The sequence below is a fragment of the Stigmatopora argus genome, chromosome 8, assembly GCF_051989625.1.
Source record: "Stigmatopora argus isolate UIUO_Sarg chromosome 8, RoL_Sarg_1.0, whole genome shotgun sequence".
In the NCBI taxonomy this organism is placed as follows: Eukaryota; Metazoa; Chordata; class Actinopteri; order Syngnathiformes; family Syngnathidae; genus Stigmatopora; species Stigmatopora argus.
Window position 1 is genome coordinate 3899467 of NC_135394.1, and position 16481 is coordinate 3915947.

Consider the following 16481-nt stretch of genomic DNA (forward strand, 5'->3'; position numbering starts at 1 on the left):
ACGAACGCTGATTGGTTCTTCAGGCTGTCACTCAAAATAGGACATTAACCATGAAGGTTCTGGAAAATATAGCCTGCTGAATAAATTGCGAATAACCATAATTAATTCATTTTGCAAATATATATATATATATATATATATATATATATATATGTGTATATGTGTATATATATGTATGTATATATATACATATAGTATATATATTATATATATAACATCCAAAATGAATGCATTTATTTATTTGCCTCTCAATTATTCAGTTAGTTGTATTAAGGTGGTGAGGAGTAATACTTATACGATAATAATAATGTAATATTATATATATGTGTATATATATGTATGTATATATACACACATATATACACATATATATACATATATATACATGTAGTATATATATTATTTATAACATCCAAAATGAATGCATTTATTTATTTGCCTCTCAATTATTCAGTTAGTTGTAGTAAGGTGGTGAGGGGTGATACTTATACGATAATAATAATGTAATATTTTAAACTTATGCTCCATCTCCTTTACCAGGGTTTATTGAATGTATGTTTTGTTATCTCATTACAGAAAATCATTCACTGCCAGATTTTCCATATAGATTAAATATTTGTCAATGGCAGCCAGTGAGTTAAAAGTGCATAAATAAGATGCATACTAACACTTGAATAGAAAGAAAGATTTATTATAGAAACACATAATAGACAAAACAGATATTCAAATGTGACACAACTGTACATGGAATGAGTATGGAAGGGTGCATCAGTTTTTGTTCACATACCCACATTTCTTCACATGTTTTGCTAAGTGGCTTTATGTTTCAGACTGCTGCGTAAGAGTCAAGTTGGCAGCCATCCTTCAGTTATCACAGTACTGTACCTTCGATGGGCACAGCATCAGCACTGTGATAACCGAACCAGGGCAGCCTGTCAAGTCTAGAAGTCTCTGTGTCATCCGCCCAACATCTGTGGGATGTTGGTCCACAAGGGTAGAAAAATATCATTTTCTGAAAGAACCCAATGTTGGAAATTGCTGTAATAAATTGTGATTTATTTTCTGCAGTTTAATCATTCCCGGTCGTTCCATAATAGAAAAAGAGTAGAGAAAAATCTCCCAGCTTTCCACAAAAATAAAAATGCAAAAAAGTGCGCAGCATATTTTAAAAGCCTTATAAATACAATGTTGATTAGGGTCACATAGGGCTCGCTGAAATAATGATTATAACCTCCTCTGGATGAATGAGAAATAATTTACTTGGGGAATATGATATTGTTTAATTTAACAGAAATCTGATTTACTTGTAGGAATTGGAAAAAGACAACCCCTCGCAGACCAGAAACACACACAGAGACATTAAATTGTATAATTCAGGCCATTAAAATTCAATTGGCTAACTTCCCTGTAAACACACTTGATCAGGAATGATCACTTCACTGTGGCGTGGCACAGTGATAGAAAATGACATTTTTAATGTGTAGTTAAATGCCAAAAATACAAATCTTATAATTTATCCACCAGGGGAAGAACCATATTTCAAATTTTAAATTCTGAGAAACTTATTGTAACTGTTCTCTACAGGTCTACAATTTGGCCAATATCAAGAAATAAATTCTTAAAAATGTTCCTTCAGGGAAAGAAGCACACTTCCAGTTTCTAAAATCTGATAAACTGTAGATGTGAATTGTCTCTAAATCTTTAATCAATGGTAAGAAAGTTTGGGTTTGACATAAAGACTATGTTGCAGCATCCAAAAGCTGAAAACTGCCATTTTTTAATAGTTGATGTCCTTCCGAACCAAGTTACAGTTGTTTTTAAAGCAATCTATTAGTAAACATAATCCTAAAAGTCACACACAGTTTCAAAGAACAAATATATATTTTTTCTTCCTAATTAATAATTATTTATAATTGCAAAAACTATGTTTAAGCAGTACCAATATCAACTATTCTAGTATATCAGACAAATTCTGACATTTGCTGAATTTCAGGACAATTGTAATGCTTACACAGAACAACTTAATGTATTGTTTCAACAACATGTGAATATTCAAATATAAGTTAAAGGCCACTGTAATTAATTAATTCAATCATTATAAAAAATATGTGACTCATTTTATTTTCCAAATAACCTTACGCCAAACATTATTTTAAAAATAGCCAAAAGTGGACATCATGAGTTCATTTTTATTCTAAGAGTGATTTTAGAACATTTTAAATGAAGAAATATATTTGTTTTTCAGAATACTAACCATGAAGAACATTGTTAACACTTATTTAAAGTAATATTAAAAATTATCTTTCAATAAAGAGTGGAACTTTGATTGGGCTGGATCAATTTTTTCACCCTCTTCTTTGTAGTAGTTAGTTAAGAGCTCTGGATTAAGCTATTGATAGTGCTTAAGCAAGTCATTGAACGTCTAGCTTTGTTTAATGACCTCATTCATTGGCCTTTAAGTGAATTATACAATGACAAAAAAGAAGCAAACACAATTAAAAATTGTGGGACAGTAATGATGTAAAGATGTCACAGTTTTAACTCGCATCATGATTTAGAATAAAGAGTAGGTTCATCTTGATAGACAATAACCAGTGTCATTCATTCTTCTTCCATAGCAAAAGAAATCTCATTGGTCAAACTACCTGTGGTGAATCAGTTGGAACATTGAACAGTACCTACTGGAATAATTGGCCACCCCTACTTTAGAACATTCAAATGTATAGTATTCAGTTGATATCAGAGTATTCTTTCTTTCATTCTCTTATCGGTATTTAGATTACCCAAAAATGATTACAAACAAATATTTGAGGGGAACTGGCTAGAAAAGATTACAATTGAATATCATCTCATTTTTTTCTAGGATTATTGTTAAACAGGTTACAAGCTTGATCAGGGTCCCAGTGTACCTTAATTTATTAAGATGCACCGGAGCATTTATTAGTGCAGATGACTATACATGTGCATTATGCTTTTTAAACTTTTTCAGTGCTGTTGCCAATGATAGATTCCCAATTATGTGCCTCTTTATTCTTCTGCAGTGAGTTTTCAATACAGTAATACCTTGACATACGAGTGCCCCGACAAAAGAGGAATTTGAGATACGAGTAAAATTTCCGAGCAAATATTTGCCTTGAGATTAGAGACCATTTTTGAGATACGAGCATACGAGACAGCCAGGTGGTCGAGACGCGAGAGGCTGCTTATGGGAACACTGTCACTGTCTTTCTTGCCGCAACTCCTTGTGTAAAGATACCTTCAAACAATGGGTGGAGCGTTACGGGAGCTCAGTGGCGAGGAATCAAATACATGTTAGCGAAGTGGCAAGAGTTTTCGGATTTTATGGAAAAGAGGCACCCGGACAAGTTGCCAAGTGGTCGAGCGTTATCCTAATGTAAGGACATTTGTGTGCATCATTTTTGGAATATTTTGAAGGGCAGACAAAAGCAAACAACCCTCAATAGGTTCCTTTATAAAACTCCAGCTGAAAGTCCGGGCCGAGGCGGGGAAAAAGAGTTCTTCTACCTTCAGAAGAAAGGTAAAAAAAATTAAACAAAATTAGAATTAAGTTTAGTGTAAGGTTAGATTAAATTTATTTTTGAGTGTCTGTATTGTAATCCAAGTTAATTTCAATTTGTTTATGTTATGTTAGGGGCGCGTTGCCATGCAAAAAGTCTCTCTCTCTCCCTCCCGCACCCCGCATTGTACTGAATAATGTCTCTTTTTAGTATTCAACATCATAACCACGAGATAGTTATTAGTTACTCTATTAATAAATGTCGAATTAGAACAAATAAAAATGTTTTTCCATTCCAATATCCTGTTTTTTGGTGTTTTTTTCAGAGGGTTGAAACGAATTAATTTGTATTTAGTTAATTTCTATGGGAAAAGTTCATTTGAGATACGAGTAAATCGACATACGAGCTCGGTCCCGGAACGCATTAAGATCGTACCTCAAGGTATAACTGTAATTAGTCACGAGAAGACTTCCAATCCATTCTTTCATTCGTCTATCTCCGCCGATGAGTTAGGTCAGTTGCTGTCCATAATTTGCTGTGAACTACATGAGTAGAAAAATATTTTATCTCTTACAAATACTCCCCCACACATGATCATGGGCTTCCAAATGCATAATCTCATTTGAAAAAAAAGAAAAGAAAAACATATTTTTTCCTCATCTTAGTTCCTGCTGGTGGATGGCAAACACATCAGTAATATTTCATTATTCATACCAGTTCCAAAGGGCGAGTGACGTCATACTTGTTATGATTCTCCACGTAGGCTCCTCCTCTTTCGGGTGGCGTCTGTTCAAGGTGGAGGCCACGCCCCCTTCTCCTTCTCGGTCCAACCTTCTGCACTTCATGTAAACAACTCCATTAACCCCACAGATCAACCCGTGGCAATATGACATCCACGCGTGGCCTGTATTTGGCGATAACGTGCCACAAAAACACGCCCAAACAAACTGTCACAGTTTAAACTGTTTTCACAACCAAGCCAATTCTATTATCACGTCTTAAAAAGGTTGCGGTGTTCACCTCACAATGCCCCCCGATTGAAGGTAAACATTACAGACTCAAACGTATAGCGTATTCATTATAATCTAGCAAGTGTAATAATAATCTTGAGGATGTGAATAATAAGAAAATAATAAATTTTCTAGTGAAATTTTAAGAAAAAAAGTCAATTTAAAAAACGCGACAGTATATTTACGGTGTTGTTTTTTAGATAATATATTTTCGATAGGGTTTTCATGCAAAAATAAAAAAGTGCAATGATTATAACACAAAATGTGCAGTTAAATGTTGACGCCCAAACGCGTGCACACACACACGCAGACACACACACACGCCATTCTGGATCAAAACAAACAGAATGCTACAAGATCCTCTTATCAGCTTGTCATTTTATCAAAACCGCGGAAGTTTATGGCATATAATAACATCGTTTGGCTCACTTACCTCTTTTCCATCCGATCTGCGTCCGTTGTTTACGGGAAAATGTTTAATGACGCAGCGCGAGCATACGAAGCAGCGTGAATGTCGCCATTTTTTGTTGTTATTGAATTCTCCAAAGCCATGTGACAAGATGATCACGTTTTTAAAAATAGTCTTCCAATTGCGGAAGGGAAAATTGAAAAAAAATGTTTCGAATAAACCGGAAGCACGTTGATCCCCCGACTTGTTATGGATTAGTCATTTTACCTACTAAGAGGCGTGCGCAATATTTGACAGCTCGAGACGAAGCTGCACGGTTTGCAACAAGTACTCCAGTACTTCATTCCTGCTGAAGAAGAGGAAAGATGAGAGCAGCGAGACTAGTGTTCTTCTCTGACTTGGATGTCATGTGGAAAATGAAGCTTTCACTTTTTCCCCAAAATATATTTTGCCAACAGCTGATGTATCCACTTCCTAATTTCCATCAAATTCAGTGAAATACTGTGGAACCATCAAAATACAAGTCCATTCCAACAGTTCCTTGAACAATACAATGCACTTTGACCACATTTTCCATACTGTTTAGCCTCACAAGCATCGCAGGGGGTGCTGGAGCCTATCCCACCCAACTATGGGCACCAGGCGGGGGGGACACCCTGAATTGGTGGCCAGGCAGTTGCGGGACACAAGGAGACAGACAACCAGTCCCACTACTACATGCATACCTGGTGGCAATTTATAGTGTTCAACCAGCCTACCCTGCATGTTTCTGGGATGTGGGAGGAAACCGGAGTACCCAGAGAAAACCCACAAAAGCTGGGGAGAACATGCAAACTCCACAAAGGAAGGGGTGAATTTGGGATTGAACCCTCAATCTCCGAACTGTGAGGGCAACTACCGGGTTTCTTTTGACCACATTATTATTACTAGTATAAACATTAAACAATATAGAATAAACATCAAACAATAAATATAATTGCATAATATAGTAAGAAATTATACAACATCACAATTGGGTGGGCGGCCCGGCGGATGAGTGGTTAGCGCATCGGCCTCACAGCTCTGAAGTCCTGGGTTCAAATACATGTAGGTCCACCTGTGTGGAGTTTGCATGTTCTCCCCTGGGTCTGCGTGGGTTTCCTCCGGGTACTCCGGTTTCCTCCCACGTTCCAAAAACATCCTTGGTAGGCTGATTGGACTCTCTAAATTGCCCCTAGCTATGGGTGTGAGTGTGCATGGTGGTCTCCTTGTGCCCTGCGGTCGGCTGGCCACTTGTCCCCCACCTTTGGCCCGAAGTCAGCTGGGATAGACTCCAGCACCCTCGGCGACCCTAGTGAGGATAAGGGCGTATTGGTGCCTTTGCATTATTAGACCCCGATTTCTGAAATGAAATGGATAGAGTGAGATTATTTTACATAATAATTTCCCAAACAACAAATAGATATATACAATATATCATATACTCGCCCACAGTGGCCTCTGCTGGACAATTTGGAGTAGTGCGCCTGTCACGGGACAGCAAACAAAACAAAAGTGAATTTGAAGAATTAGTACCTAATTTCTTTTCATGTCTATGAAACTGTACGCTTAAACTCCTATCCACTGAAACATCTTTCATTTTGGTATTGACTCCTTTACCTTATTCTATTGGCAGTTGCAGAAAGAAATGAACATTTCATGTGATTTTCTGATGTACTATATCATTAGTGGACAAACATTGGGGGGACACTTAGCCATCATTGAAAACAAAAATATAAAAACTACAGTTACCACATTGCCCTGCGGCTAGCGTGACTGTGAATCATTCGTCCGCATTTTTCCTGGATGATGTGCGCAGTAAAACGGGGCGTTGTAGAGTCGCTCGCGTCCATTCGTGGATAAACTATTTTTTAACGACGTAGGCTACCGTAATGCTCCCAAAAGAAGACCTTGAAGAAAAGGCGGAGACACTTTATGAGTCTCAGTCTTCAATGGGCACCGAAAGAAGTATTTGCGCAATGATTGGAGCACTTCCGAGATAAAACAGGAATTTCTTTTGCCATCCAAAAAACATTCGAGCGTCGGTTTTGCCACTCATGCATGGAACTTGTTGGGAGTTTTCTTTTTTTTTTGGTTGATACTCCTGCAAAAAAAGTAACGTTACTCCGTCAAAACGAGAGCACTTTTATTTGCTTTTTGAAGAGACAGGGAAGGACATGGCCAAACTGTTCCGCGCTGCTATAATGGGTCCTCCGGGATCAGGTAAAGGAACAATATCCAAAAGAATTGCGCAAAGCTTCGGCCTGCAGTATTTATCGAGTGGTCATTTCTTACGTGAGAGCATAGCAGCCAAAACAGGTAAGATGAACTTGAAACCTGTCATTTTTCAAAATTCTTTCCCCCCCATTATATATGCCAATGCTTATTATTTTTTGGATTGCATTACATAGTAAATGTCACATTACGGAGTGCGAAGCAAGTGAGAAAAACGTTGAACATATCCCTTAAAAAGCTGCCGACAAAGACAGGAACTAATTATAGATGTTTGAATTTTATTTATATATGAAAATATACATGTAAGATTATAGCCGAAGGCTAATTTTTTTCGTCCGTTTGGTTTTCACGAGCATTGACGGAAGTGCAGTGAAAATTGGGAAATTGTTTTTCTTTTCTTTTTTCCCCTTCTATTTCCTGAATGGCTTTATCTTACTTAGGGCCGCGGGGGGTGCTGGAGCCCATCCCAGCTGACTGGGCCAGAGGCGGGGACACACCCTGTATCAGTGGCCAGCCAATGGGAAGGCACAAGGAGACAAACAACCATTCATGCTCACACTCATACCTAGGGGCAATTTAGAGTGTCCACTCAGCCTACCATGCATGTATTTTGAATGTGGGAGGAAACCGGAGTACCCGGAGGAAACCCACGCAGGCCTGGGGAAAATGTGCAAACTCCAGACATGTGGACCGACCTGGATTTGAACCCAGGACCCCAGAACTGTGAGGCTGACGTGCTAACCACTCATAACTATTGATTATTCTCCAAAATGCACGTTAGAACTTGGATAACCAATATTTATATTAAGTCTGAAGTGTCGATTTGACGCTAAACTGAAGTTCTCACTTCAATTCTAACTTAAAAGTGTTTGGGGGCAACATGTTGCCCAAATTTTGCCACTTCCGATGTCCAGCAGCTGCATGAATCTTTGCATTTCAGAGGACTCAAATCCATACATGAACTATATTATATGCCTGATGTAAACCAGAGGCAGGAGTACAAGTAATGACATATGTGGAGAAAGGCATGCTGGTTCCTGACCATATGATGACCAGGCTGATGATGCCCAGACTGGAACACCTAAGTGGCCAAAGCTGGCTTTTAGATGGTAAGGAAATATTTCATTTTTCTTTTTTTTTAAGTGTAACCATGCCGTATTTCCACAAAGGTTTTTTCAAGCACACTCTTTAATGTGTATGTTATGTAAGAGTATAACTTATTCATGATGTATATAGAGTTAGTAATGGCAGGTCTTCCTCAATGGTGATTGGCTTACTTGTTTCCACCCCCATCCTCTCACGCGACTTCCTTAGCAGAAAGGCATGCGTGGGCTAGTACTTTTACAACTGTACATTTTAAGCTTTTGGTACTGATACCACTCCCATCTGGTCTGTGCCCAATTAAAACAGTATAAATGGATGGCATGCAAAATGTATACTGAATTGTCAAACAGGACCTGGGATATATGTATATAAATAAAAAAAAAATATATATATACGTATATATATATATATATATATATATATAGATATATATATATACATACATACATACATACATACATACATACATACATACATACATACATACATACATACATACATACATACATACATACATACATACATACATACATACATACATACATACATACATACATACATACATACATACATACATACATACATACATACATACATACATACATACATACATACATACATACATACATACATACATACATACATACATACATACATACATACATACATACATACATACATACATACATACATACATACATACATACATACATACATACATACATACATACATACATACATACATACATACATACATACATACATACATACATACATACATACATACATACATACATACATACATACATACATACATACATACATACATACATACATACATACATACATACATACATACATACATACATACATACATACATACATACATACATACATACATACATACATACATACATACATACATACATACATACATACATACATACATACATACATACATACATACATACATACATACATACACACAGTTAGGAATTAAAGCATTATTACATCAGGACTTTTCTGAAGGCACAACAGGTAACTGTTGTTTTCAAAGTTAAATATTGTCTTGTATCTTTAATAGTGGACAAACATTGATGCACACAAGTGCTTGTGTCACAGGTTTAAATGTGCAAGCGGGATCTGTAATTGTTAAACATTGTCTGTTTGAGGTTGAGTAGAGAAAGGAGCAGTCACACAGTAGACATTTTGTACCTCTTTAATATTAAGAGATAAATGTACAATATACATCACTGATTCATAATTAAAACACCACACATGATGTTAGAATGGTACATGGAAGTACTGGATGTTAACCTTCCCTCAATGTCAGATAAATCCTCTTCCTGCCTTTGTCCATTTCCCCCTACTAGATTGGTTTGGATTGGATAACTTTATTCATCCCGTATTCGGGAAATTTCATTGTGACAGTAGCAAGAAAAGGCATAGTTATAAGTTAGACAGTACAGTTGCAAAGGGCGCAGAACAACAAAGCAAAAAAAAGCACAAAGTGCAAAGCAAATCAAAGTCAATGGGATCATTAAGAATCACCAAATCAAATCATTATGACAGAAAAGCAGCAAAAACACAAAATGAGCAAGAGTGGACGGAGCTACCGCTACCGGCTGCCACTTGAACGGCGCAATCTTGGTTTCGGTAGCTTCCACCAATGAAGACTTTTCTTATAAACTAATGAAATGCATTTTAAAATGAATGAAGAAGACCATTGAATATTTTCACAAAATTGTCTTGAAAAATAGTTTTCTGCATTTTACATACCATATAGGCAATTGTTGTGGATAATTAACCCAGCAAAGATATTTAAAAAAAAATGTTACAAAATCCTAATTACCTAGAGAAAACTCAAGGGTAGAACATGCAAACTTCACACTTAAGTCCATCAGAGATTCAAATCGACAACTTTGACTACAAGGCTGTCATGCTAATCCATGCTAAGCCCAATTTGCAGAGCACAACGAGTGGTAATCAAACCCACACTGCCCACACTGAAGTCAGGCAGAAGAACCACTGCACCCTCGGGTGGCCCTTTCATACTTTTTATGGTAAATAATGTGTCCAGTTGGATTGATGGCCTCGCCGAATTACTCTTTTTTTTACATTTTTTTTAATTTCCCACCAGGTTTTCCACGTACACTCACACAGGCCCAATCCCTAAATAATATGTACCAGCTAGATTTGGTACTCAGTCTCAACATCCCTTTTGAGACTCTTAAGGACAGACTGAGTGACCGCTGGATCCATCCAGGCAGTGGCCGAGTTTACAACATGGGGTTCAACCCACCCCGAGTTCAGGTCTGTAAAGCCAAATCATGTACGCAAAGTGTTTGAATATTTAAGACTTCCTCAGAGATAAATACAAATAAGTACGCAAACAAAGTACAAACAACAATACAAACAATTATTCCAATGAAATACTAAATGCATGGACAAAATAACATTAACAATCAGTAACTGTCACAGGATTTGAAAAGGCATTTATTTAAAAAAATAAGTGCAGCAGCCTTTGCTCCAGCCAATAGCTGTGAAATGGGATGTCTAATACCGGGCTACCTATCTCGACGTAATCCACAACAAGCGATTCTCCGTTTCCCGCAGAATTAGAGATATCACTGTAACCTACGTTTAAAGTATATTGCAATAATTCATCATGAACTACAGAATAGCTACCAGCAAAAGGCACACAATTTCAAATTGGCATTAGCAACTAGCAAGGCAATATTTCAGCACCCTTCAATTTTATCACTTACATTTAAATACTCTTTTGGCTAGATGGATTGAGGTGCGATGCAGAGAACTGCGTCCACAATATACATCTAAATGTACATTGTATTGTAAGTGCAGAGTGTTTATATAGGATTTATATCTACTTGTTTAGAGTGCACAAAGTTTTTTATGTTGTCACGCCTTCACCCATTCACACACATTCACATACTTGTGATGTTGGTCCCATGCAAGATGCTGTTGTAACCACAGGGAGCAATTTAGGGTGCAGTCTCTTGCACAAGGACACTTGATAATGGGAAGTTGTCCACTACAAACAGCAACACTGCCTTTTTAAGTTTTAAACACAGTGACAGGGGTTTTAGCTAAAGCCGTTTAAAAAAATGTTTGCATCGAGCACACTTTATTTGATTGAATGACCCAGTGTACCATTCTGTGAAGTAAAAATATTTGCTTCCGAACTCAACACCATCGGAATACAATAATCTGTTTTCCTCACGCCACTACAGGAAAATGAGTCATAGTCATAATATTGTTGTGTAACATTTCCATGTAGTAAAACGGCAGATCATATGACACAAAGGAGACTGTGTTTCTCGTTTTAAATGTTAAACAGTTTTGCATGTAAATCATGAGCAGAAAATATAGCATACAGAAAAACTTAGGAGATCAGTCTGAAGTGTTTTTATCTGGGCTTTAGTTGTGTCCTGAAGTGGGTTAGTACATATTGTTGTAAGCCTCTGCAATTATGTCCCTGCTGACGTATATGCGTGTAGATTTCCATATGCAACCACATTTATAGAGTATTACTGAGAATAATGTATGAAAATTAGTGCACACCACTAAACGAAAGTTAGCATTTAAAACATGCAACATTTTCAATAATTTGACTGTAAATAAATGACCGTCACTCCTGTTTGATGGGCCGACCCCTGGCTTCTGACAAACCTAAAGAATATACCGTCGTACCTCTACTTACTAATTTAATTGGTTCCAGAACTTTTTTCTTAACTTGGATTTTTCGTAAGTAGAGTAGTACATTATATTTAAATTCTGGAATTCGTTGTACGGTCCTAAAAAAACTACCAACTAAAACACTTTAAAAATGATCCAACTTTTGTATGAAAAATGTGACAAACAGAAAAAAAAGAAAATGCTAAGAATATTATTAAAGTATTAAAACGAATAACAAGCATGCTGTTACATGTTCTATTGGTGCAGTAGTACAGTACAGTAAGGAGGAAGCTAACAGCACACAAACATGCACATAAACACATTTATACAACTTCAATTTATAATACAAAACAACTTAGCATTAAATAGAGCTCCGAAAGAATGACAGTCTCTCCATCTCATCCTTCAGTGCAGAGGTCATGCCAAGGAATCGTCGCTTTTAATGCTTCCTTCTGCTTCAGTAGCATAGCGATGCAATAATCGGTCACCAGCACTTTATTATGTTCTGTTTTTGAATAACAGGGCCCGCTTATTCATTTCATTTACACCAATAATTTTAAATAAAGAACTTTGTGAAGACAAACGGCGGGCAAAAGAGAGTTGTTGTTGTTGTGGGAGGAAGTAAAGCAGGTTGCAATGTTAACGGGACAATTTCAAAATAAAATAATGAATACAGGACATTTGTATCTTCGGGTGGTCATTTGCATTTAAAAGGGTTTTGTAAACAAAAAAATTCATACCTAAAGGCATTCAGAAGTAGAGCCCTGTTGTGGTCTGACTTCATTATCTCTGTGTCAAAGGGAGAAGATGACATCACTGGTGAGCCACTGATTCAGCATGATGACGACAAACCAGAAGCTTTGATGTCCAGACTAAGACATTACAAAGATGTGGCTAAGCCTGTCATTGAATTATACAAGTCAGTATAATTTTTTTATCTTCAAAATCAAAAGTTGATGTACAGTTTACATACCAGTTTACCAGTAGTGTCCATACTTTTTGTCTTGAGCTACTTTTCAAATGACAACCCAAACCCTACCTCCTTTTCTTATTGGATTGGATTATTCATCCCGTATTCGGGAAATTTCATTGTGACAATAGCAAGAAAAGGCATAGTTCTAAGTTAGACAGTACAGTCGCAAAGGCCGCAGAACAACAAAGCAAAAGCACAAAGTACAAAGCAAATCAAAGTAAATGGGATCATTAAGAATCACCAAATCAAATCATTGAGACAGAAAAGCAGCAAAAACACAAAGCGAGCAAGAGTGGACGGAGCTACCGCCACCGGCTGCCACTTGAACGATGCCATTTTGGTTGCGGTAGCAAAAACGGATACAGACTCAAAATATATTTGGAGAGATAAATACTTATATTGCCAAAAATATTTTTGGCATACAACAATTGAAAATGTGTCTGTCGACTTGCATTGACTTTAAACTCACTGAGAATCAAATCTTTGCTTTAAAAAAGTCATGTGATTTCCACTCCACCTTTGTCTGTCTCTGCTTCCGCTCAATAAGTGTTATGAAAAGTGAATAAGTGCCCCAATATTCTGGTAGGATGTAATTGGAGCTTTTTATGACCTTTTATGAGAATGGTAAATTGCTGTTGTAATATGTTATCACTTTACACAGGTCCCAAGGAATCCTTCACTCATTCTCTGGTACAGAAACTGATAGAATTTGGCCTTACATCAACTCACTCCTCACCACTAAGATGCAATCACCTGATGCCCATCAAAGCCAGGCACCCTGATTATTTTTAGAGAGAAGACCACAAAATCAAGAAGAAGGGGCGATTGTGGAATAACCCTCTTCAATAATGGATTGTTTGTTTTTCTGGTTCATCAGAAAAAGTGGCGTTGAGGAGAATAAGCATCTATTCTGTTTTTACAGTTCTCATTTAAGCATATAGCAAATTTGAATTGTTTCTTTAAAATTTGAAATTGGATGTAGATTGGAGTAGATTTATTTAGCTGTGACTGTAATGGGAAACAACAAATTGGTGGATAATGGTGCATAATCCCTGTGTGTTTGTGCTTGTAAATATTCTCAATGGAGTAAAATGCTATTTGGTGAATAGCTAATCTGATCAATAGAAGCTATTCTTCTAAATCTTTGGTGTTTACTTGCAACATAGACAATCTTATTTGACAGTCTAAATTGGGGTTGGATGCAAAACAATGGGTCATGACAGAAAAGCAGGTTAAAGGGAGAAAATAAGAAATGAAAGAAAAAGATAAATGAAGAACCATCAAAACATGTTATCTTTTGTCCTTCCACAAACTTCAGCCTACATTCATTAGCTCAGACTGCTAACAAAGTTCTCAATCCTGTTGCTTAATGCTGAATATAATCATTCAATAGTTGAATTTAGAAGTGAGCTATTCTACCGAGTTAGTGCCACAGTGGAAGAGTGCTTAGCACGTCCGCCTTACAGTTCTGTGATCAATGGTTCAATGGCGGTCTCCAGTGTTACAACATGAAGTTTGCATGTTCTCCCCATGCCAGTGTGGGTTTTCTCCAGCTGCTCCCTTTCCTCCCTCATTCTAAAAACATGCACGGTAGGCTAATTGACCACTTCACATCGATAGTCCCAAGACGTGGCAACCCTTCTACTGTTCATAGTTAGCTGAAATAGGCTCCAGCACCCCCACGACTATGATGAAGTAATGAACTGTACTAATTTAATTCAGCCTACACCATATGGAATTGTAATACCTCAACAATTGCACGGTAGATTGCATTTCAAGTTCATAAAACACTTTTGCAGCATACAGTAATAATTCTTGACAGTGAGGAAAAAAAGCTTATCAATTATGCCTGGTTTCGGGCTGCCAAAAAATAGAAGGAAGGGATGAACAAGGAAGTTTCTTTAATATTCTCAAAAGGTATGAAAATTACATTGAGGTTGTTGGTCAAATTAATGATAATATGGAGTATGTTTAACAGGCAAAGCAAGAATTTCTGTGAGAGACCGCGGGCTAGTCACGTTACATAACAAGGGTTAGTTATGCGATATATCTTCTTTTATGATGTTACTGATGTGTATAGAGCTAAATTGTACACAGCCGCTGAGACAATTATGCATCTACAACTTTTCCTACACTACTGCTTCATTGTAATAAATTCCTTCTGCTCCATATGGTCACAATTACAGCCCCCCACATTTGTTCTTTGTACCCCCCTGTGGCCACCAAAAACATGTAAAAGAAACAAAAACACACTTGTGAATAAGCCTTAGAAACTCACAAAATTGAAGACTTAAGTCATTATTCTTTACAAGTTTTTTTTCTAACGTTAATTAAACGGATTCATTACCGTATGATACGAATGTGTAATTTAAAAAAAATCTATGCCTTTTGTTGGACATTTTGCTGTACAGAAATAGGTGTGTCTGTCTTTTGTATCTTGAATGGAAATTTATTTACCAATCAAATCATTGGGTAATTTTTAGATTCACTCTACATGTTGTGCAAATTAAGCAGCTGCTACATAACTGCTCACAAAACCAGTTACAGGTACTTGTTGCAATTCCACTCTATTATGATTGTGTTTAAGGGTGTGTTTACCTGTTTGAATAAATAACAGGAAATCTTTGTGCTTAGGGCAGCCCGGCGGCTGTGTGGTTAGTACGTTGGCCTCAGAGTTCTGGGGTTCTGAGTTCGAATCCAGGTTGGTGTTCCTGTGTGGAGTTTGCATGTTCTTGTGAATGGGTTATTTCCGGGCACTCCGGGTTCCTCTCACATTCCAAAAACATGCATGGTAGGCTAATTGGACACTCTAAATTGCCCCTAAATGAGTGTGAATGTGAGTGGTCGTCCGTCTTCTTGTGCCTTGATTCAGAGGTGTGTCCCCCGCCTCCAGCCCAAAGTCAAATGGGATAGGCTCCAGCACCCCCCGCGAACCTTGTGAGGATAAGCGGTTCAGAAAATGAATGAATGAATGTTTGTGATGAAAATCGAAAAGGTTCAAGTATAACTTGGCGGCACCAGGCAGAGTCCCAAAGTTGCTATTAGATTTATTCTCACAACGTGGAATTACCACCATCCGACAGATTATCATCCATCTCTCAATGCTCCTCTGACAACCTATAATTTAATTGTTCCTCACCTTTGACAAGTTAATTGTGCACACTGCCCATCACGTTTAAGTCTGCCTCTGCGCTTGCTGCCTCGTGTATAAATAACGGATCATTTGACACTGAAATGTTTTTTTTTTCTCAAAAGAAGAGTACACGCAATGACGTTTCAACATCCTAACAGATTTTTAGAATGTGAGAACTCATAACCAACAACACACTGTACACTGCACGTCTAATAATATCGGCCAACAATAGCCGGTCTCCTTCCACAAACCAGATATTGGTTGTCATGGTTTCATATCCAAGGATGATCTTTGACCAACAGAATGGGCTTTGAGATTTCCTAAATGATTTTCGCTGCTTTTCAAAACACACTAACGGAATCTGGATTTGCCAAAATCAGTTTCA

At 37.3% G+C, this 16481-nt stretch overlaps 1 protein-coding gene across 3 annotated transcripts; it reads left to right on the forward strand.

Moving 5' to 3' along the window:
* The first annotated feature begins 6761 nt into the window (after window positions 1-6761).
* ak4 (adenylate kinase 4) lies at window positions 6762-16190 on the forward strand. Of its 3 annotated transcripts, none has more exons than XM_077607120.1 (5): window positions 6762-7274; window positions 8180-8299; window positions 10435-10607; window positions 12791-12909; window positions 13625-16190. In XM_077607120.1, exons 1-5 carry the CDS (start codon window positions 7133-7135, stop codon window positions 13743-13745), a joined length of 675 nt encoding a protein of 224 aa, XP_077463246.1. In that variant the 5' UTR covers window positions 6762-7132; the 3' UTR covers window positions 13746-16190. The 3 variants fall into 3 exon arrangements, with proteins under 3 accessions (XP_077463246.1, XP_077463248.1, XP_077463247.1); XM_077607122.1 differs by having other exon boundaries at window positions 7125-7274; window positions 8131-8299; XM_077607121.1 differs by lacking the exons at window positions 6762-7274; window positions 8180-8299 and adding an exon at window positions 9277-10357.
* The last annotated feature ends 291 nt before the right edge of the window (window positions 16191-16481 follow it).